The sequence below is a fragment of the Dermacentor andersoni genome, chromosome 1, assembly GCF_023375885.2.
Source record: "Dermacentor andersoni chromosome 1, qqDerAnde1_hic_scaffold, whole genome shotgun sequence".
NCBI lineage: Eukaryota > Metazoa > Arthropoda > Arachnida > Ixodida > Ixodidae > Dermacentor > Dermacentor andersoni.
In genome coordinates, this window is record NC_092814.1 from 303,191,505 (window position 1) to 303,215,670 (window position 24,166).

At 45.0% G+C, this 24,166-nt stretch overlaps 1 protein-coding gene and 1 pseudogene across 1 annotated transcript; both read right to left on the reverse strand.

The window, feature by feature from the left end:
- Positions 1-692: 692 nt before the first annotated feature.
- On the reverse strand, positions 693-24,166 carry LOC129381112 (uncharacterized). Its single transcript, XM_055063650.2, has 3 exons — positions 22,803-24,166; positions 16,511-16,752; positions 693-1,186 (listed from the first exon to the last, which is right to left on the reverse strand). Exons 1-3 carry the CDS (start codon positions 23,840-23,842, stop codon positions 1,065-1,067), a joined length of 1,404 nt encoding a protein of 467 aa, XP_054919625.2. The 5' UTR covers positions 23,843-24,166; the 3' UTR covers positions 693-1,064.
- LOC126548690 (U2 spliceosomal RNA) lies at positions 10,286-10,454 on the reverse strand (annotated as a pseudogene).

The window sequence follows — 24,166 nt, forward strand, 5'->3', positions numbered from 1 at the left end:
TACCATAGCAATACAGCGCCGGAAATGTACAGTGGTCAGTGATGGAAACGCAATACTCGAATCGCGCGGCTGTCTCCGTCTCCTTTATTTAGCTCTAGGTGATTGCCGTGGGACAAAACGCAGTCACAGTGCGTCGCAGAGGTTCTCGCCTTCACTGTATACTGCGATGCATCAGCTCGGTGTCCCCATCGCTTACAGTCAGTGCAAAAAGCGCCGGTGACCATGCGCTTCGATTAACGCGTTTCAATAGCTGAGCACTGTACGTGCGGTTGCCTATAGGCCGCGTGTAACTACTCTTTCCGCTGTTCCGTCTGGTGAGGCCGCGATGAAAAACGATTGAAATGAATGGCCTAACACGCTTCAGTCATGTTTCAGTGCCTGTTCGTGCACCTAAAAATACAACATGTTTGATCAGATTTGTTTTGACGTAGTATTTCGGCAACGGAAACAGAAAAAAACGACGGAACATATTAAATGAGCGCAGCTGGCGGTAGCGCCTGCTGAGCTCGGCTTGGCCCATGCCATTACAGTCGTGGCGCCGCAGTATGAAGTCGCCACCGGTCCAAAGTCATCCCGCGCTCGGTGCCCATACAGTGACGTGATTTGAGTGAATTTTGTAGGCCCTTTTTTATTAGAGAAGACGTGTTCGAAGTAGCGCTCGCACACACACACGCTCTCTCTCTCTCTCTCTCTCTCTGTACATATGGACAATGGAAGCCTGGAAGGGGATCGGACAGTATACCTACCTATACATGGTGCAGATGTTCCATTGCTAGGGCTTCCTCACGTACAAGTGGCGTCAAGAACATTATTAAAGGATGAGTGTGAGCCAATAGCCGGGTGCTGCCTATTGTGTAATGATCGGTTAAACAGAAACGTTGTTAAACATTTTAAAACCAGAACTCCCTCAGCTAGCGGGCGTTTATTACGAGACAAGTGGGCTTAGTGATAACTGATGCCGCTGAAAGACCTGGGGCTTTTCATGAATCACCTTTGCTTGAGATTTTCCCACCAATCTCGAAAGCCGCCAACAGTTACCCCAGCCACGGCTTTCCGCTTCCACCTCATCTCGAGTAACACTTCTTTACGGAAGTGTAAATGAACCAGACCACTAGTTGGACGACGTTGATGCCTGCTAGACACATAAGGAGCGTCGCGTACGTTCCACTGCTGTCACGCATGAAACCTGAAAAATAAAGGGAAAAAAAAGGTAACGATGTATTAGCGTATTAGAGATAAGCTTTGTGTCGTTGCATCAGCGGCATCAAAAAGCCAAATGTTCGCGGTACAAAGAAAGGTCAAGAATTTATTTGTTACCAGTCGACTACCAGCTGTGTGTCTGATACGAGTGCATTTTATCGGTTAAAACTAAATCACTAAGATAAATTACTTTTCGAATCAAATCCGAGTCTTCCGATTTCTTTCGTGCCGTGCATTCTTTTTTTAAACGACGACAGTGAACCAGAAACAGAAGTGCGGAAGCCCTGGTTGTAAGGTCTTTCTTTTATTTACTAAACCTACTCTACTCGTCCCCCCCCCCCCCCGCTCAAAAAAAAAAAAAAAAAAAAAAGAGATATCTCTACGCAAAGCTTTCCGTCAGAAGCATTTCGTTCGTGTTTTGAAAGCGGTTATTAAGAGGAAGCTTTAGCTCGGGCCCAACTCTGACGCGGCCTATTCAAATACATGTAAAACGCAAAAACGTTTTTATGAGATAACCCCTGGACCGATTTTGATGAAATTTGTTGCATTTGAAAGAGAAAGTTAAGTTCTAGTGACTGTTGGAAGCGGAATTTCGATTTAGGGCTTGAATTTTCTTAAAACAATTTTCAAATATTTGACCGTTTGAAAAAAATAGAAGCACGAAGTTTACAAATTCATAGCTCTGCACCAAAAACTGATATCGCGGTTCTGTAAACGGCATCCATTAGATCATTCAAAGCGGACAAATTCATTTTGTCATTTTACATCTTACGTGAACTTGTTACGTTGGTTACAACGGTTTTGCGAAAGTTGTATTTCCCTATAATTAAATTTTTTTATATTCGTGTGTAACATATCAATTTTGTCCGCTTTAGATGTACTATTAGATGCAATTCACAGAATCGTATTATCATTTTTAGTGGTTGAGTTACAGAGTTGTAACCTTGATAGTTTCGTCTTTTGAAAAATTTCGATTTTTGCCAATTTTTGATAAAAAATGGACGACCTAACTCAAAAATTCGAAACCAACAGTCACTAGATTTTAAGTTTGTCTTTTAAATGCAACAAACCTCGTCAAATTTGGTGCAGTGGTTGCCGAGAAAAACGAATTCTCCTTTTACATGTATTTAGATAGGAGCACTCGAGCTAAAGCTTCCTCTTAAGGGTTGAAGAATTTCTCCTTCGACGGACATCTTGAATGCAGACACCTTAAGAATCCGTGGCAGTAATGAAGCCATCAGCATTTGGTGCTCCCATATGGCTTCCCTTCCAGGATGTGAGCTTTAGCATAATGCTTCTTAACTCCACTGATCTGATTAGACCCGACCTAATCAGCATGACACTGGCGATGGCCTCTGAAGCGTCTTCCTCTCAGTGCTGTCTAAAGCTTTCTATAACGGAAGCGTAATTCTCTAATCGTTGTTGAACTATTTTAACTTAGTAAATGTTAGTGAGTTAGCAAACGCAAAGAGAAGCTACCAGAGACTCGAATGCACAACTTGTAGCAAAATATTGTTGGTTTAGTCAGTTGAGTCACGTGTTTTATTTTAACTAAAAAAAATATGCGGTAGCGAGCATATCTCACAGTCATAACATAACATTCACATACATACACTTGTGTGCTGCACTGCCTCACAGAAGTTCATATTAAATTGATTTTTCTGTTGCTTATGTGTGAGCCCAATGGGCAAAATTCTCACCGCTTATTTTTTTCGCATACTAGCATTTGATATGTCGTAGTAAAGCTTTAGCAAACACTAAACGAAAATTAGATATTTATTTTTATGGCACCTTAAATCCCAAACACTGCATAGCAAGATAAAAAGGAAGAGAAAGGAAGAGGAAGCGGAGAGAAAGAGGTAGACGTTTTAGTGGAGACCCAATTAATTTCTACCACCTGACGCTCTTTAACGACCACTAATAAGCCGGATATCGAGCCAAAATTCTTATTGATTTGGTTCAACCACTTCGTTAGGAAGAAAAATAAACTAGAAAAAGAAAACAGATTAAACCAGTTGCGCTTTCTCACGGTTAAATAGTTTTTTTTTTTTTTTTTTTGCCCATCAGTTTATTAACACGCATGGCGACAGTATGAATAGAAAAAAGCAAAATACTTGTGCAGAATATACGCTGGAAAAGGTACGGACCACGAGGCCTGTTAAAAAACTATAATTTGGCACCCTGGGCACACAGCCTGTTTTTTTCTTTAATTTCCAGCAAGTACACGTATATGCGAACAACCTAGTTGTAGTGGTTGCGTTCGCGGATTGCTTGGTTTAAACAGTTTCCGCGGTCGGCAAACTTTTGCCGCCGGCTGTATACATCTGCGCCAAATGGTAAAGTTAATTTGCTAGAGAGGTGCGAATGTTTACCCCCGTTTAACTTTCTGTGTTGTATAACACTTGTGAATGAAAAGCCACATTTGTCTTCTTATGTCGCAGCCATCTTTTGTTTATCGTCGGCCATATACACACGGTTCCTGCCATTTACATCTTGGTTATACTATAAACAGGAGGCCAACCATTTCATAGGAAATGACAGCTATCAAGTAACTTCGTTATGAAATTCCGCTAATCAGCACCCGCCGAGGTGGCTTAGCGGCTGTGGTGTTGCACTGCTAAGCACGAGGTCGCGGCATCGAATCCCGGCCGCGGCGGCCGCATATCAATGGGGGCGGAATGCAAAAAACGCCCGTGTCCAGGGCATTGGGTGCACGTTAAAGACCCCCAGGTGGTCAAAAATTAATCCGCTCTCGCCCACTACGGAACCCTATGTCGCCTGATAATGAAATCGTACCTGTGGCACATAATATCCCAGAATTAATTATTTCATCCCCCTAATAAGCATTTCAACTGTTTGGAACTAACGCGACTTAAAGCCAGTTATCCTTCAAGTCTACTCGGTTTTGCAAAGCGTCGTTGACCTTGAACTCCTCCACACTGAAGCTAAAGCCAACGTATAGTAGGGTGCTAGAAATGTGTTTTGTGTGAAACATGCGCGTTACACAATCTAAGGGTGCTCGGGCACTTACACAGACGAAGCAAATAAAAAGCCATACGTGTTTATTCCCCAGCTGCTTGCACCAAGTCATTGTTTTAGCACGCCATACGGTAACTGTATATATACGCTATGGATGTCATTCTGCTATATGCATATGGCCTCCCCGGTGGTGAAGGGAAGAGACCGAGTTGTTTCTTTTATTCCCTATCCTGCCTTTCGCTTATTAGCACTGGCTACTTCTAAACTGTTGAAGCTTAGATGCTGTTTTATAAATTAGACGCCAAGCGTCAGCGAATCATAGCGCGTCAGCCAATCGTAGCTCTTCAGGCGCATCTTCTTTCTGGTGTAGCATCGGTGCCAGTGCATCATTATGCGCAGTAAGTATTGCAGTGTTTCATGCAGTGTCAGCTAGTTGGAATAAATCACACCGTGGTGGCGTAGTGGCTATGGCGTTGCGCTACTCGCATTTTGATTGGGAGGGAAATGCAAAAATGCCCGTGTACCGTGCATTGGGGACACGTTAAAGAACCTCAGGTGGTCGAAATTATTCCGGAGCCCCTGACTACAGTGTGCCTCGTAATCAAATCGTGGCTTTGGCTCGTGAAACCGCCGAACTGATCTATATTTAGTTGGAATAAGCATTCGCAGATACGTGCGGAGCAATCTACAACCGATAAGAATTCATAATTTATTGCCTCTGTCGCAAAGTGTGGAAACACAATTATTTAAGCCTGCTGTGTCCTTCCTGCCTTTCAGATCTTACTGCTGGCTTCGCCTAAATTATTTCAGACTGGTGCTGATTTGTAGATTAACTGAAGAGCGTGGCGTCAACCTGTCGTAGAACTGCCATATTACAGGGCACTATTTAGCCTCTGTATTGTGCTATGTGGTAGCGTCGGCGGTGTGCCAGAGAGGTAACAATTCTGACTGGCAGTTTGCAGGTCGGCATTTGGAATCCTGATGGTGGGCTGCTCGTCTTTTTTCTTTTCTTTGTTCACTTTTTTTCATAAACGTCTCGGAAAGCACTTTGAGGTTACTTCAGCGGGATATCCGAGAGACTACGGTCGTATAATAATATATATCACTGGAAAAAGAAACGTAGCGTGCATTTCGGCAAGACAAACATTAAAGGAAAGGGCGCAGCTGCAAAAAGATCACTCATTCATATTGGTGTATTCGTTCGCTCGGACACTAATTTCTACGGGTGTAAGGGGGTGAGTGATAGACACAAGAGAACACCCTTAAGGGGACAATTTTCCTTAGTGTACTCCTTTCGTAGCCCGAATCCCTAGTTTGAACGGCCTCCTCCACACCTTCTAGAGGCTGACGACTGCCACGAGCTCTCATTCTCCTGTCAGGATATCGAAAATTAACTTTTTTTTGTTGTTTAAATGTAATTCTCCAACGCACCCTAGAACTTTACTGGCTGAAGTCCTCAAGTATTTTTCTAAGGTATGTGCCACGTTGCTGGAGAGGAAAATGTCATCTGCAAATTGCAGGTCGCTGCGATATTCCCGGTTTATTGTTATTCTTACAATATTCTCCAATCGAGCATTTGGAATACTGCTTGGAAGCGTGCATTGGAATCCGGCGTAAAGGTTAACCAAAAACGTAAGGGACACTTAAAGCACACTTGGTAATTGGAGCCAGTAAATAACACTGCGCGACCATTTGAGCAACCCCTTCCACAAAGCACGTCGTGTTCACGAATAAAGGTCGGGGATGTTTCGTCTGTACAAGACGACGTCAAGTGTAGCACGTGTAACTAAAATTTAGTGCGCATTGCACGGCTACCGAAAAGCTCTGTGTATGTTAACAAAGGTTGGTTAGGGCTTTCTGCGGCGCCGCTCGATCATCTCAAGCTTATTGTGAATCGCCTCTCGTAGCCGGCAAAAAATTTGTTGACAGCTGTTTTCTTTGTGAACACGGGCTACGTGATATTCGTGAAGCACTGAAGAAAAAAAATAGCTTATAGGCAAACTTAAGCAATGACTGCCTTCCTTCGGCAGTGTAATGGCGCCGTGTTTGGCACGTCGCTGTAGGAGATGGGCTGAAAACAAGGTTGTCTGGCGTTTAGAGATCGTTCGAGATAAAGCTCCGCGCAGGCTTTGCGTAGTAGTAGTAGTAGTAGTAGCAATTGCTTGTTTACTTCAAATAACGGGATAAATAAAGGAAAAGCAATGGAAGAAAAAAAAATTGCTACTGACCGCAGTAACTCTTTAGCGCAGTCTGCTGACACCTGAACTGAGTTCAGCAGTGGAGGAAGGAGGGGGGAAGTAAAGGGTAGTGACCTAATGATCGATGACGTAATGTACAACGTTACGATCTCAAAACCGAGGTCGTATGTGGTTCTGGTTCTACGCGTTCATGTGCGTGTAATGCATGCGCGAACTTTAAATGGCTAACAGCAGCTAAGTTGACAGCGAGTCACCTAAATAGGTCAAAAACTCACAAATTGCCCCCCCCCCCCCCCCCCCTGAAAAAAAAATAGCGCCTGTGAAAAGGCTACCTGCGCAAACATGGGTCGTTACCTAGATCGGTCTGCTGAGAATGTTAAAACATTTTTTAAAACACCCAAAAGGATGCATGAAAATGTTATCCCCATTTTTCATACCGCACCTAGTTTTCTATAGGCCATCGAAATATTGAAAGGGCTTCCGGCGAAGACAGTTTTTCACCAAAAGCATTTTGGAAGTTAGCTTTAAGAAAAACTGATATTCGAGCCATGCGTATGCTACACTTGATATCATTTGATCCTAAAAGCAACGCCCTAGACCAAGGTTGATCGTGTGTTAGACCACATCTTTGGTGACTATATCCTCAACATCTTTCGCTACAATGATGATAAGCTGTTTTTCTGTTCTAGTGATGGCTTTGAGAGCGCCATTGCTTCTGTTACTGGGTAAATTCAGCGTAAAAAGTAGGGTGTTAAGACTTCCCTAAATCATTGCCTCTTCAAAAGAGCATCCAGTTGCTAGACGTTACCTAGTCTTTTTGGACGACCATGTGTGTTGGCAATGCTGTCCGTGGTCATCGAAACCGTTGCTCAACTTTTCATCCAAGCATTTTAAAGTTTTAAAGAATGGAATAGCTATGTCCTGCCTTCACAAAGTCTTGCGTGTACAAGATGACCATCAGCTTAAGAGGAAGCTTTAGCTTGGGTGCCCTATCCAAATAAATGTAAAAGGAGAATTGGTTTTTCTCGGCAACCACTGCACCAAATTTGACAAGGTTTGTTGCATTTAAAAGAACGACTTAAAATCTAGTGACTGTTGGTTTCGGATTTTTGATTTAGATCGTGAATTTTTTATAAAACATTGGCAAAAATCAAAAATTTTCAAAACACGAAACTATCAAGTTTACAACTCTTTAACTCAGCAACGAAAATTTATAATACAATTCCGCGAATTGCATCTAATAGTACGTCTAAAGCGGACAAAATTGATATGTTACACATGACTCAAAAAGAATTTAGTAATATAGAAATATAGCTTTTGCAGAACCCTTGTAAACAACGTAACAAATTCACGTAAGATATAAAATGAAGCATTGAATTTGTCCGCTTTCAATGATCTAATGAATCCCGTTTACAGAACCGAGATATCTGTTTTTTATGCAGAACTATGAATCTGTAAACTTAGTGCCTCCAATTTTTTTCATACTTTCGAATTTTTAAAAATCTTTTTAACAAAATTCAGGCTCTAAATAGAAATTCCGCGACCAACAGTCACTAGAATTTAGCATGCTCTCTCAAATGCAACAAATTTCATTAAAATCGGTCCAGGGGTTATCTCAGAAAAACGTTTTCGCGTTTTATATGTATTTGAATAGGCCGCGTCGGAGTTGGGCCCGAGCTAAAGCTTCCTCTTAAGTGTGCACGTTACGTGTTTATTATAAAAGCAACTTCGTGTTTCGACAGGCACTGTCTCGGAACGCTTGAAAAGGCACATCATGTGTTCCAGTTCGCACACGCTTGCAGAAAGCACAGACAGTAAGACCGTGACTTCACCTTACATTCATCCCCTCGCACACCGACGTAAGAAAGTAACTATCGGTACAGTGTCAGCGTTGTGTTTACGGCTGGCAGTAAGTTAGCAAATTTATGCGCCGCCACGCAGATTAACAAAGAGCAGCTGAACGAAAAAAATAACAACCTGTCAAGTGTTATGTAAAGCATGCTAACAAGTTTCCAGAATTCCGTATGGGCGTAGTTTATAAAGTTTCATATAGCTTTGGTCGCTTTTATGGGTAAGGCAGGCAGACTGCTGCACCAGTCAGATATTAATTGAACATAAATGACCTTTACTGGTGGAACGTCTTCTCTTTCGTTGCACTGTTTCAATTGAGAATGTAGAGTAAAGTTCTGCCGAGACATAAGAATGAAATGGTCTTACAGTCAAGCTGTGGCATATCATTAATAGCGGTAGCACATGCGTAAGTGAGCCCTCAATTATCTTGCCTAGAGAGGAGTTGCCATGACTAAACCGTTATCTCTCGCGAGTTCCCACTCGTGTCCACCATTACGGGTTCACGCTGCAGATAGGTTATGTGCGCTCCTTCATTTTTCCATCGCTGTGCGACCATTCAGGCCTTCAGTTGATAGTAGACCTTTTGTGCTCTCCTCGTGTCCACTTGTGTCCACGTTAGCATGCCCGCCTTTCCGAACGAGGTAATGAACTGGGCGTACATTAGAGGGTCCAAGGCATCATCTATTCGCAGCAGAGGATGCACGTCATTTTTGTGGCTCTGTTAATTAGGGCGCAGATACACGATCTCTTCGATTTGGCTGCACTTTCTGCACTAGTTCCGTTGCAATACAGTGGGAGTGCAGCCGAGTGCAGGGCCAGTTGAGAAAGTTCAAGTGCAGTGCCTGCACCAACATTGCACGTTTATTTAAAAAATGAATATAGAAGTGTAAGCTTTGTTGTCTGTTCGGTGAATTTCGCGCGTTTGACGCATTGTGGAACAGCGTCTGCTCTTGTCACGCACCAAAGCGTGCTGTGGGGCGTGTCGTAGCACCTGCTGTTGTCGCGACATCGTCATACCTGAGCACTTTTTTGAGTTGGCGCTGTTTCTCCCGGTTCGAGAAATGGTTTTCTTTCAAGTATGCCCTGCAAAATGTTTAGCTCCTGTGCGGACATGCTTCTGCAATCTGGCAGCACCTCCCCTCAGCTGAGTGCAGGTCGGTCGTGAGTCCGTTCGACAAATTTGCATGTAGCAAAAGGGAACTTCTTTTATTTTCGTTGTCGCAACAATTGCTTTAGTGGTAGTACTACGTCATCAGAACGGAAAGGCGGGTATGGATGCGGTTTTTTTCGTCAGATAACGCGTTCCAAAGGAAACACATGAGATCGCAAGCACTTTAACGCGTCACATGAGTTGGCATGATATTACTAAGCTGCCCTCGCAATCATTTAGGCACCGAACTTGTGTTTCACATTTTTATGCCAGCTTTAGAAATTGTAACCAAAGTGGGACATGTTTACCTTCGCGCACCATTATTTAACGAGCACTGTACCTAGTCCACCGATGGTTCCCACGTTGCCTGCACTTCCAAAGCCGCTAGTGCAGGATAACGTTGAGCTCATGGAGAACTTGCCTTGCAAGAAGTTATATCGAAGAGCATGGCGCAGGCGGGGCGCGCTACAGTGTAAAATGGAGGAGAAAAGTTCTGCACTCCCTGAACTAGTGCAGACAGTGCGGCCAAATCACAGAGACCAATGGTTCGACGTATCCAACGCGCCAGGAAGCGGCCAACGAACTCGGATACGTCACGCCGGCGACTCCAGGAGCGCCGAAAACTTGTCCCCCATGGTGATCAGCTCTTTCGTGCCGCAGCTCATGCACACAAGTGTACAACGATGGGCGATTTTTACAGCGAAGCTGTCTACCTCTATCCCTGTATGCATCCACCGCATGCTTTCCCAGAGGGGGTGCCCTGGCCGGCTTACGCCTGTATAGGCTACAGGAACGTGTGCGCCGATCCCGGAGATAGTGCAATACCGGACATGAGTTCCCAGTGGAGGAGGAGGGGGAGTTGAGGTACCTTGGCCGGCTTACGTCCGTATCAAGGCACGTGGACAGGAACGCGTGTACCGATCCCGGAGATAGCGCAATACCGGGCCGACCCACGGTGGAGGGGAAGCAGGCTTCAAGCACTCCGCCAACTTCCAAAAATAAGTTTAATATCGTGGGTACAAATAGAACCGCATAAACTCGGCCTTGTAAGAGAAACACTATATATATAAAAGTGTACTCAGTGTAGCGAGTTGGCCTTCATGCGCTTTGTTTGTTTTAAATCATGTTTGACGAATGATGAGAGGGAGAGAGTGCGGCGACGGCGCCTGTGCACGTTGCCTGGGCTTCTGTGGTTATAACGTCGCGCGCGTCAATTGTGCCGGCGCGGCTGCCGCAGCGGTTGCGGCATATGCATGGGAAGGGCGGTGACCGCGGCGGTGCTTGTGTCGTTGTAGTGTGGTGCCGTATTAGAGAGACGAATGATTTCATAATATTTGCATCCCGAGTATGCAGCCTAAACAGCTTCGCTGATAATCCGTCCCCATATGAATGTTGCGGACCCACGAATTTTTTTTTTCTTTTGGTTTCACGTACGCGCAAATGGGCGCGAACGCAGTGCAATATCTGCACTGCACCCAAACTGTACAATGCTTTTCGCCGCTGCTGCTGCCGACCGACTGTGATAGCGCTCGGTGCGTACTACTCGAGCGGCTCCGGCGTGAGACAGGGCCTGCTCTATACCATAGGGTACAGTCTATCCGCAAGAAGCTTTGGGCAAGTACCAAAGTAAACAGGTCCAATGGGGATAAAGTCACCCTTGTTTTCGACAAGGTTAGAATCAATGGAACCCTTTACTTTTGGAATGAGGCGCGGAACGAACTTGTTCAGGCTGCTAGGCAATGACCACGCTCTTGGGATGACTGCAACCAACAGTGCAATCCAAACAACCCCCCACCGCAGCCTATAGTTTTTCACAACCAAAGAGCCTTTTCCTTAATGAATGTCAACGCTAGAAGCATTTTAAATAAAAGCGACGATCTGGAAGGTTTACTCATTGCTTACGATCCTGACATCACCGTGGTAACAGAGACTTGGCTGCGCGATAGCATAGATGATGCAGATGTTGTACCTGTAACGCATGTAATTATCCGTCATGATCGCTGTTCAAGAGGGGGAGGTGTGGCACTTCTGATGAAGAAAGGCACTCAGTATACACTGGTTCCACACAATAAGCAGATTGAAATGGTGTGGATAGCTGCTAAACTTTCCGGCCAAAACGCACTTATCAGAGCTGTCTATAGGCCACCCAATGCTGACATTTCTATGCTGGAGGCACTACACGACTTTCTGTACGACAACAAAAAGCGCTACAGTTGCGTTATAATGAGTGGCGACTTCAACATGCCTAATATAGACTGGGACTTGATGTGTGCTACGTCAACATGCCAACACGCGGATCTGTTGCTAGACATCGCATATGCCTTCGATCTACGCCAGGTAGTGCATACCCCGACGCGCCAGACTGCCGTATCAAGTTCGATTCTCGACCTCGTCTTCATATCCGAAAACGTCAGTCAACTAGGTTATACTGTCGATATCGTGCCCGGTATATCGTACCATTTCTCTGTCCTTTTTAAAAACCAACTGTGGCGTGAAGCTGAGCGCAGCAAGCCAAAGCCCTACTATGATTTTAATAATGCGGACGATGTCAGCATATTAGATTTCTTAGAACAAGACTATGATTTCTTTTTACAGTGTCACAGAAACTTTACAACTCTTAATAGTTTGTGGCTGCACTTCAAATGTGCGGTGCGTCATTGCATGAATAAATATATCCCGAAACGACATAAGAGCAAACGTCGAAGCCCCTGGATAACGCGCGAAATCATTCATATAAAGAGGCGCGTAAAACGACTATCGTCTAAAAACCAGAGAGATAGCGGCACCTTGGCTGAGCTGCGATCGGACTTGCGTTCGAAAATAAAATCGTCCAGATTCACTTTTTTTAACGTCAAAATGCACAACTTCCTTTCCAGCGATCCGAGAAAGTTTTGGCTTCACTTGACGCAAAAGAAGGAACCAGTTCATAAACTGAAAATACACGATAAGGACGTCACTGACCCAACTTGTATAGCAACGGCATACAACGACTATTTTTCGTCCGTTTTTCTGCGCAGTGCCGATAACAATATAGGTTTCAGCCACGCAACTATGTATGAACTTCCAGAACTAATAATCACAGAAGAAGGTATTTTTTCAGCATTGCTTAGCTTAGACATTAGGAAATCTTCGGGACCCGACGAAATCCCAAATGCATTTTTGTTTAGATACGCGGAGTGGTGTGCCAAGTATCTTTATATTATTTTTAGCAAAAGTTTGGAGAAAGGAGAAGTTCCTTCCGACTGGAAAATAGGCAAAATTATACCAATACACAAGACTGGCGATAAGCTGACAGTAACTAACTATCGCCCGGTGTCGTTGTTGTGCACAGCTAGCAAGGTATTGGAACATTTTCTTTTCAAACATTTAAGCAGTTTTCTCGAAGGCAACAATTTTTTCAATGACAGTCAGCACGGATTCAGGCGTGGCCTTTCAACAGTGACACAGTTACTCCACATTACTAATGATTTGTTTGCAGTTCTTGATAACAGTGGCCAGGTCGACATAATCTTTCTAGACTTTGAAAAAGCCTTTGACCGCGTGTCGCATTCCAAAATGATATTAAAACTAAAGCATCTCTTTACAAATGAGCGTATTCTGAGGTGGCTTGACTCTTACCTAACGCAACGCCAACAATATGTTCAAATAGGTGACTCTAAATCATCAATGCTTCCAGTCCTTTCGGGCGTACCTCAAGGGTCCGTCCTTGGACCATTAATTTTCTTGTTTATCTGAATGATCTCTCACTTGACACTGCTGTACAATGCCGATTTTTCGCGGATGACTGTGTTATTTATCATGCCATTCAAACTAAAGATGATCAATTACTCTTAAGTAATTCTCTAACATCAATTTCTAACTGGTGCCAGACCTGGAAAATGAGCCTAAATATCCCTAAGTGCTCGCAAATGACCGTAACAAAAAAGAAGAGTCCACTATCGCATGCATACAAAATTAACGACGTTGGCATTACTCTTGTCGATACGTTTAAATATCGGGGGATTGAAATATCTCGCGATTTAAGATGGAGTGCACACATTAAAAATATAGTTTCGTCAGCCTCAAGAAGACTATGGTTACTTCGGCAACGTCTGAAGCACTGTACAAGCAAGACAAAGCTAGTTGGTTATACTTCACTGGTGCGTCCTCTACTTGAATATGGTGATGTCGTTTGGGACCCGCACACTAAGACTGATACAGATAAGCTGGAAAAAGTACAAAAAAGAGCACTCAGGTTTATTTTTAATGCCTACGGAAGACAAGTGTCACTATCTGATATCCGTTCAAGGTCTGGTCTTCCAACACTGGAGGAACGCCGTAAGCTACACCGTCTGAAGATGCTTTACACGATAGTGAATGGCCAAACTAAAATGAATTTTGACAAATACTTACAGTTTAACACGTGTAGAAGTACCCGCGGAAAGCACGAACTTACCCTTATTGTACCCCAGGCTAGAACTATCGCTTATCAATTTTCATTTTTTCCTAGAACGATAAGAGAATGGAACAGGCTTCCACAAGAGGTAACGAACAAGCGTACTGTCGACTCTTTCTTATCGGCTATTTCTCAGTTGTGAGCTAAGCACGCAATTCCTTTCGTACCGAATTTTTATTCAACTCGTGTCATAGTTTCAGAGATATTGTTCTGCGCAGTAGCGTACAAGTATGATCGGTGTTGCACTGTGTGTGAGCTTGCTGTGTTCGAATTTTATTTTGACATTTTCTTTGCTTGTACAGTATCCCTTTTTATTTTCTATGTACCCCTCCTGCTTTGGCTGCCAAAAAAGCAGCTGGCAGTATTTTCAAATAAAAAAAAAAAACAAATAAATAAAATATAATATCACGCAATAATTGCTACAATAATTAATAGAGGGAACTTCGGCGCTAGTGTCTACAATATCTGCAGGCGGAGTGGTTAAGCCAACATAGGATTGATGGGTAGTACATGGATTTGCCTAAACTACGTCCTTCTGTCTTTAAACAGCCTTGTGACTTTGTAAACTCGTCATTCTCAACAAAGTACTGTGTAACACATAAAGAAACGCTGTTAAGGTTCTCCGACGGCCGTATTCGAACACAAAGCCTTCAGCACAGATGTTCGATATGGAAACCACTACGCCACAGATGCATGCATCGACAAGCGGCATAGAACACCCATACGAATTCTCGCGGGCAAGACAACGCGTTCAGACACTTGGCGCATTTCGATTTGGCCCTCTCGACATGGCTGAACCGCTGCATTTAGTAGCCACACCCGCCGTGGTTGCTCAGTGGCTATGGTGTTGGGCTGCTGAGCACGAGGTCGCGGGATCGAATCCCGGCCACGGCGGCCGCATTTCGATGGGGGCGAAATGCGAAAACACCCGTGTGCTTAGATTTAGGTGCACGTTAAAGAACCCCAGGTGGTCAAAATTTCCGGAGTCCTCCACTACGGCGTGCCTCATAATCAGAAAGTGGTTTTGGCACGTAAAACCCCAAATATTATTATTATTAGTAGCCATTGTGCGTGTTTGCAGTCTTCTGCACATAGAATAGATTTTTCTGAATTTTAGGACAATGAAGGCAGACGAAGCGTAATGCACGAAGCCATAAGAACGTCTGAATTCACAAGCACGAAGATCAGGCAAATCCCAATACCGCTGTACTGTGACCGTGTACTGCGGTACCCGTGCACCGCGCTGGCTGTAGGGCTGTACCGTGACGTTAAACTATGGTTAAGCTGTAAAGAATGCACTTTTCGCAGACGTAGCGTAAACGCGCCGCACGTCGGAGCACGCAACGACCGTTAATTACGAAGGTTAAGATCGAAATCAGATAGGGAAAATGGCAGATAGCGATAGTTGTAGTAAAACCTGTATATATTAAGCTGGCTAAGGGATTATTTGTCCCCGTCCTGTTTAAAAAGGGGTGCCAATACTACTACTACTACTACTACTACTACTACATTAATATTAATAATAATCGTCATCATCACCAGTCGTATCGCTATGTTTTTAGTTCAAATGTGGTTTCCGCTTAAGATGGAGCCTCCAATGTGTGACCATACGAGTTAGTGGCAGTCACCTACTATATCCCTAGCTGCCTTCTCTGTAAGAATATAATAAAATTTCACGGGATGCTGTGTTTTTAAGTTTTTAGGAGGCTGCACTGATGAAGTGAAATGCGAAATTTCCTTTGTCATGCGAAGCTTGGGCCAACGTTCCGACCGTCCGACTGACCTTCGGCAATGGATTCACGATCTTTTGTATCGGCCGCTCCTGCACTTCATCCAGGAAACAGGCCTTTACATTTTCATTTAAGTTATGCTGCAGGATGTTTGCGCAGCAATAATAATAATAATAATAATAATAATAATAATAATAATAATAATAATAATAATAATAATAATAATAATAATAATAATAATAATAATAATGATGATGATGATGATGATGATGATGCCCACATGATACTGAAGCTGCTTACATCACAGGTACGGTGACTATAGAAGACATATAGTTTATGTTGGGGCTGAATAAAAAAAAATATTATATAGAATGGCTACAGTCATAATGAAAACAAACGCGATCGCAGCGGTGCACGACCAGTCCAACCTCGTGAGCGATTTGTAATACGCTAGCGAAAGTAATGGCGAAATTCAAGATCGGTTTTTAACTGCAACGACTGTTGCACGTGAACAAAAGTTACACGCTTGCGTGCCGCCCACGAACGTTGAGCATAAAAGAATGCATTTAGGTGAGCTGTCGCACTTCGCAGTGATTGTCGAAGTCACCAACAGTGAGCGAGCAAGAGGAGCCTCAGTCTGGGACCCTTGTTTTAAGGCTTCCCTTGTTAGGCCACTGTCTATCGCTTTGTCTCCATCTTCCTGTGAACAATTTGGCTCGCCTTAACTACACGGTATGTATGTTGCGTTTAAGGCACTTGGATATTTCAGCGGCTTCTACATTCGTTACGCAGCCAATGATTTTCGACTGTAGGCAAGCTGTGACGACTCTCGATATGAGAAACACAAAGGCATCATCGCTTGTCGCGCGTTTGGCGAGGCGACGACAGGCGGAATACTTGCAAGCGTTTCTGTAACAAACACGGCAATGATATCTCTCTCTGTAGCAGGCAATATACAGGGGCGCACCGATGACCGGAGTCCTGAGAAACAGAGCGGCGCTGCAGGCGGCGTTCATGATGGACAGGGCGGCAGGAAGGTCGTCCAGTGAGCAGCGGTCCGAGATCAGAACGGGAAACAGGAAGCAGCGGACACCGCGCCCGACGCCCCCCAGAAATGCGCACAGCGCGAGCACCGGGAAGGACCTCCACACGCTCGAGGCGATTAGGGCGCAAGTCTGGACGACGCAGCTCAGCATCATAGCAGAGTACCTGCAAGCGCAAGCACGCGAATGCGTTCTGCGTGTTGCCTATACAACAAGATGCAGACGAGAGCAGTTTAGGCTTGTTGGCACATAACGACAGAGTGATTGCGCAATAACGGGACGCGGACAGAGGAGGCGAGACACTATGGATGTTAGATCAGGCGAGGCCGCTAAATGCTTAAATGATCACTTCAGAGAGCCCACCAAAGATGAAATTAAAGATAAAATATTTTTTTGGCGTTTTACGTGCTAAAACCACGATCGGATTATAAAGCACACCGTAGTCAGGGACTCGGAATTAATTTTGACCATTTGGGGTTTTAACGTGCACCTAGTGCAAGGTACGCGGGCGTCCCTGCACTTCGCCCACCATCGAAATGCGACTGCCGCGGCCGGGATTCGATCCCGCATCCTCCGGCTTACTAATAGAGCACAGCAGTAGAGTTCAGAACGCATGGATGGTCTTCTTGCTACTCATTGTAGCATTTGCGGATATCAGTCACAGTTTCAAGAAGCTGACGTAATTTATAAGAATAAAAACAGACTAGTAAGAGAGATTATTGTTGCCGAAATGATGGACAGGCTGGGCACACGATGCCGTCAAGTCGCGAACTTTCTAATTATATAAAAAAGCACTTGCATTCTTTCGGGCCCAGTTCAAATAGTGCTTAAAGCCATGGCTGCGTGTCCTGCATGCTTTCTGTGAAATTCATATATTTTCTATTCCGTTTCCAATAAATATTTTGTTGAAATTTAGCTCTTTTTCGTGTGGCCTCCTCTGTCTAGGTCTTGTTTTTCCGCTATTACTCTGTCAAGATGCCGTTGATTTCGAACAGCGTGAAAAAAAAAAAAAAAAGGGCAATCGTTTTCTTTAGTGGGTCACCGCACGCCGACTGCGATGTTGCGATGTTAGAGGTTACGCTGTCGCTGCGTGGCTGGTTGTGGAACCTCATCATTAGAAGGCTGGACCGCTGGGCTAGGTTTCTAGTGGTTTGAAGCGGTAAATTAAGACACGCGAAGACCGAGAGCGTCACGGTCTTCTTGTGTCCTCGTTGAAGAGTTGAAACAGCGCGATTCACACAGGACTGAGAGAATAGAACGAGAGACACGTGTCTCGTTTCATTCGTCTGTTCTGTTCCTGTTTGTGTGACGCTATTTCAACGTTTTAATGATGAATCGATCAACTGTCCGAAACATCTACTCTTCTGGTGTATCTTTGATTTCGCTCCGAACCATGGATAACTACATCTTTAATTGCGCCCTCAGCGAGTGGCCGCGCAGGATGAGAGCGAGAGAGAGAGAGAGAGAGAGAAACAAAAGACAGAAAAAGCAGGGACGTTAACCAGACGCACGTCTGATTTGCTACCCTACGCTGGGGGAAGGGAGTATGGGGATGAAGAGAAAGAGATAGGAGAGAGAGAGAGAGAGAGAACACAGTTTTGCGCACAATTGAAGGTTCGCACCGAGTCTACACACGGTTCCCAAGACTTGTTGACTTGAGGTATTTCAAGAGCGTTTTCGTGGCTTTCTGTGCCATCGACGCGTACGGCCAGGGTCCAAGGATTTTCATTTCCGAAAATGGTCTAGAGTCCAGCCCGTTCAGTGCTGTCCGCAGAACTTCGCGCTCGACGTCGTATTGGGGACAGATACATAGGATGTTTTCAATCATTTCTGTGGTTCCGCAAGCGGCGCCCATGGGCGTATCCCCCATTCCAATGCGGAACGAGTAGGCCTTCGTAAATGCCACCCCGAACCAGAGGTGGCACAATACTGTCTCCTCAAAGCGGGAAATTTTTGATGGTACTTGTAGATTTAAGGATGGATCCAGCCTATGAAAATGACGCATAAATGACAACTCTGTGACTTTACAACCTAGAAACCTTTTCTGCAGCGCGTAGGTCATAGCGCTATATTGGCTGTTGCTGTGATATAGTCGTTTTTTACCGTCGGAAACACAATTGACCTATATTTACAGCATAACGTGGAAAGTGCTTTTCATACAGATAACATAGAAACGTTAACCAAGTGAACTCGACCTTTGATAAATGAAAAACTTCGACATTCTCGACCATTCATCGCTATAGTTTTCCGGTGTTCGTTAGTGTTAACTGATTAGACCACGTCGCATAAAGCTATCGCGAGCAAAACGAAGAAACGCGGCAATGCTCCCGGCAAGCAGCCGTACTGTGGCGCAAACATTTTTCTCTAAGCGTCCGCACATTTGTGCAGTTATAGGCAGCAACGCGTTTTGTTTTCTTTTGCCGGGAAGCTGTTATTGCGACTAGAAGCGCACGGCAGCGTAAACACTCAAACTTCAACGACAGAAGTTTACATCTGAAAATTTCCAGAACTCTTCCAGTTGACAACCAAGAGTCGAAGCATACTATAAATTGGAGCTGATGTGGCGGGTGGCAAAAGGTGATATCAAAGCTACAAGTGGGGATGTTAATTAGCTACGCCGAGACGAACTGTTAATATTGTTGATTGCTTTCCTGAGCCGTTTTTGGTATGCATACCACGCGGTCCATTGACATAGGTCGCAGAGACGGGCCAAAATGTGGTCTGAAACCTATCATCGATGGCATCAATAGTTTATTTGCGACTAGAGCGTGACTACATCTCGCGGGGCCGAACACAAGTTCACGAAAAGTGTGCATACGTTACGCCACTCATGAAAATATTTTGGAATGACAAACAATGCCAACGGAATTAAAAAGTTTGATGTCCTGTGCTGTTTGCTTCTATGCCCAAACAATGATGGGTGCAAGACTGCGTCCGCTTTGAGCAGCGGTACGTGCTAAGATGCTATTACCATATTTTACAGTGGGATTTCACCCAAAGTCTATTTTATATTGCCACTAATAATTTCTTATAATGCTTCAATAATAGTTTATAATAAGTTTATCAATAGTTTTATTTAGGAAAAAGCCGGCTTCTCTAATATTTGGTTGAAGTGTATGGTTAGTAAAGAAACACATACAGGTAGCGTGGGTGCGAGTTATATAGATGGTGCCGAGGTACCCCATAAGCCATCATCAGAGGACATGTGGCATTCTACGGATCTTTCCCTACCACGATGCATCAACCTTGAATGTACTCGACGTATCTGGTTCCACTAATAAATGGAAGGACTAGCTGATTTGAAGAGCAGGGTGGTAATTTTTTTAACACTTCGGAGCCAACGACGGAGACACCAAAAATTATCACGTTTGTATAAACTGGAGTGCGCCTCATTTATAGACAAAACACACTTGCTGTGAAAGAACTACTGGGTGTGTAGAGCTGAAATCTAGTTGAATGAGATAATTAAATTTCGAAGTCGTGCAGAAGCGATTGGAGCCACGAAAACGTACTTTTGTGACTTCCAATCTTAAAATTGCCCTTTCCAGAGTAACATGCATACATTTCGAGATAAAACTTTCCACACATCGGTTTTCTACACATTGAAACACGCATTTGGGTCTCGGTAAGTCTAATATGACAGTGTTAATCATAACGTGCGCGATTTCAAGGTTCCTGGCGCCGTAGCATTGGTTGCGGCGTGTCGAGGGATAATTACGTGCTCCACTATCGTCGGGGGAGTCTCGGCAACCATCTCGACGCAGAAAATAACGTCATCACTCGGAAATTGCGCTGCTGCTATCGCTGCTGCTGCTGATGATGATCGACGTAATAGTTCTGCTGAAACCTCCAATGTGGATAAAAGTAACTAATAAAGGGAAAATGAGACATCGACCATCTGAGCTAACAACCCACCATGGTTAGCACAGATGGTAGAGCGGCTGCCCCAAAAAGGGGGTGGTCCCGGGTTCGAGTCCCGGACCAGAACGAATTTTTCTTCAACTGCGAGGCTTTTCTTTCGAGGAACACGCGCGTGGGTTTCCTTCCTAGCAATTGCTATGATTGGGTGGATGTCTGATTTTACCCTTTATTAATTACTTCTCTCCACCTTGCGGGTTTCCGCTGCACTGTTATGTCAAACTCTTGCCTTTGCCTTGAGTTATTGATAAACTCGACGGCGCCCTGCCATCTGCTACCACCTTGTTAGCTAAGATGCTAGAGCGGCTGCTCCGTAAAGGCGGTGGTCCGGGGTTCGAGTCCCGGAGCAGGACGATTTTTATTTTCAACTGCGAGACTTTTCTTTCGAGGAACCCGTATGGTAAAACACATGTTTTCTTGCCCCAAGTTAAAACACACACAAAAGGAACAGACATAGAAGACCCGTATGGGTTTCCTTTGTAGCAATTGCTACGATGGGGTGGATGTCTCATTTTCCCTTTATTAATTAGGATGATGGTCTATTGGCATCCCATTTGAAACGGGACAGTGACGTCACCTAGTCACCTAGTCTGCTTGAGTTAAACAGGTATGCTTTACATGCTTTTCATTTTAGAATGTTCGTATACATCTCATTCATCTCCTTCATCTTGTTTCTCTTCCTTAAAACATATATCTGCGTTGTACCGCTATTTATGCCTGTAACTGATTCGGTAGTATTAATCACTTCCCCGCTTTCTTTCCACCAATGCTCTAAATGTCTCTTGCTTATCGTTACTGCTCAGCGGTTGATGCTTCCGTGCACATAAAATCCAAGTGCTTCTCGAAGGTATGCCTTATCTACGGTTCTCACTGGGTGAGTAGCTTCGCATTTCGTTAGGACGTACTGAGTGGTCACCGAATTTTTGCTGCAGCAGGCGCACGCCTCAACTTATGGCGACTATTTGCTCCGGTATGTTTTCGCCCTTAGGCAACCAGCTTGAGGCTCAAACAGTGAGGCACTGCGCTTTGTATTACCGTACAGGGTTCCCCGTCGAATTTCCATCTTCCCATTCTTTAAAACTGCAGGGTCTTTTTTGTTTTCATTCCTTGCATCCGATATACTGTACCCGTTTCTCTCACTTTTTCTATTGATGAGTCCTGGTTGTCTATTTACCCTGTTTATTAGCCTATACTTGGTTGCCAACTTTCCTGACCTCTTCCCCACTTCTGTGTCCGCCATTTTTAGGTACAGATACTTGAGCCCTTTAGACGCCAATTTATTTTGATCCATGTTCCTTAGTCTTTTCTCGAAACTAATTTTGCTCTGCACTTCTCTGACGTCAAAAGAGGCTCAACCTATCTCACCTTGCACTGCCTCATTTGCGGTTTACCGAGGGCTCCAAACGCCAACCGGCCTACCGATCTTTGATTAACTTTCGACCCCAACAAGATATCAAATTTTAAGCACAGAACGGCATTTGCGAAGAGCTGGCACCATTACTCTTTTCCAGATTCCACGCAATCCCTCATATTTATTGTACTCCGCTTCGCCTTTATTTTCAGATTATCCTGGTGGGTGCTTGAGTAAGTCTTTCCTTCGTTTAAGTGTACGTCGAGGTGCTTATATTGATTGACTATGAGTGATTGCTTGATGCGAGCAGCAATGGCAAGGCCGCTACCGTACTGCGGCGCTGGAGTGACGCTTTTGGAGGATAGTTTGGGTGGTAAAACTCGCCGCTGAAGGAAACGCCATGAGAGAAATAAACGGTGTTATCAGGTTGCCACTTTCTATGAGAGTAGAGACTGCACATTGAAGAACGTGTTGGTGAAATTTTGAAGTTTCAGGTTACTTGGAGGAGGTCATAGGGGTTTCCTATAGTGGAAAAGATGCCTGGTGTCCAAAGTGGTTCAGGGGAAAGGACAGGGGGCGGGGGTGAATTCGCACTCTCTTGGCGATTGGATTATGATTCTGAAAGGTCGCGTAAGCCTGCAGGATTCCTTTCCGTTCGTATCGTAGGCTCGATAGAGCGCCAATAGAGTAATCTGTAGTTGAAATTGATACTAGATAGACCGTGCAACGCAGTCTTCGAGAGAGGCTGCACCACCAGCAGTTAACCTGCGATAGGGCTCTGAAGCAATTGTACTGAGTGGATTTTTGCATTCCATGTAGGCTTTTACAGGGCTATAGGGATGTCGCCTAGTGCGGCCTGTTCTGTTCAGAAATTGAGCTCATCCTCCGAGCTGCCACATTATATGCTACCACTCGCGTTGCCTTAACTGGTCGGTCTACGTTCTCACTTGGAGACCCATGAGCGGTCAACGGCGGGTCCCGTGGTCAGGGTCGCCACGAGACAGCCCAGAGAGAAGAGCGCAGGCAGCAGGGCGGCCCTCTGGCCCAGCACTCCACTCTCGTGCGCGTAGTCCACGATCACCAGGCCGAACGTGTAGGACGAGAAGTTAGACGCCCCTTTGGACATGCACACCATCCAAATGTACCCGGTGGAGACCGCCCGAAGCTTGTGCACGAACCCGAAGGTACCCGCCGCGGCGCCTTTGCTGCTGTCTTGGTCGCCGCCGTCCCTCTCGGGCGAGAGTTCCTGGCTTTCTTCGATCTCTAGAGACTCTGAGGCTTTATCGAGTTGAACGCCTTCTTTGTCGGGCTTGAAGCCGGCGATCTCGACGCTGCCGCTGACTGCACTTTCGTTGAATTTTTTGTAGAGCTTGAGCGAGGAGACTCTCTTAACCATGTCGGCCTTGGCGTGCATAATCTTAGCCGGCGGTTCTTCGATGTTGCGCGCGTCGTCGTCGCCGTGGCGGTTCTGTGACGGCCGTACGTGTACCATGGCAAGGGATACCGTATTCCTGAGCCACGCTCGCACATCTCCCCGGCTGGGCTGCCACATGGGAATTGCCGCCCCGCCCTCTCCAAGGGAGTGGTCTCCGCGACCGCTGGCAGGCTCTTTGGAATCGAGACGCTCAACCGCCGAAGTTGCCTCACCCGATGTCTTGCCAATTTCGCCTTCCATGCACTCTCCAGCCGCGGTCTCACCGGTACCTTCGTCCGCCTCCTTTCCCGGCCGCTTCAGAAAGATGCAGGCTATGAAGAGGTTGAGAGAGAGGCCACCCAGCAGAAGGAGGCAGCCCGAGAAGCCATACTTGTCGATGAAGAACTGAACTAGCGACGGAGTCATCATGCCGGAGACATCGACCGAACCGCTGACGAGGGCCAGTGCTGTTGCTCGGTACTTGTCGAAGTGATGGACCATCAGTACAGTTGGGACAATTGACGTGGACGCCACGCCCATACCTGCACATAAGGAACACTGCATCATCAGCATCTATTATCATTAATAACAATAATAATATTACTTATATTTTATTATTATACAAACATAGGCAGGCACGCATGCTTGGAATATACTATAAGAATGTTTGCGTTCTTGAATGTGCTGGCTTGTCTCATGGCTAACACCCTTATCCTTAAAGCAATAACAAATTTAATTATGGACGACAGCGAGCTCAGACTACACTTGCGATGAAGGCAGGCATATAGCTGAAAAAAAAAAGTGCAATAACTCTGACCCCCTCGTCGGCACCGAAATATCTGGCACAAGACTTTGACAGCGACCATTATTAAAGTTTATGTCGTGCATTTATCGTGT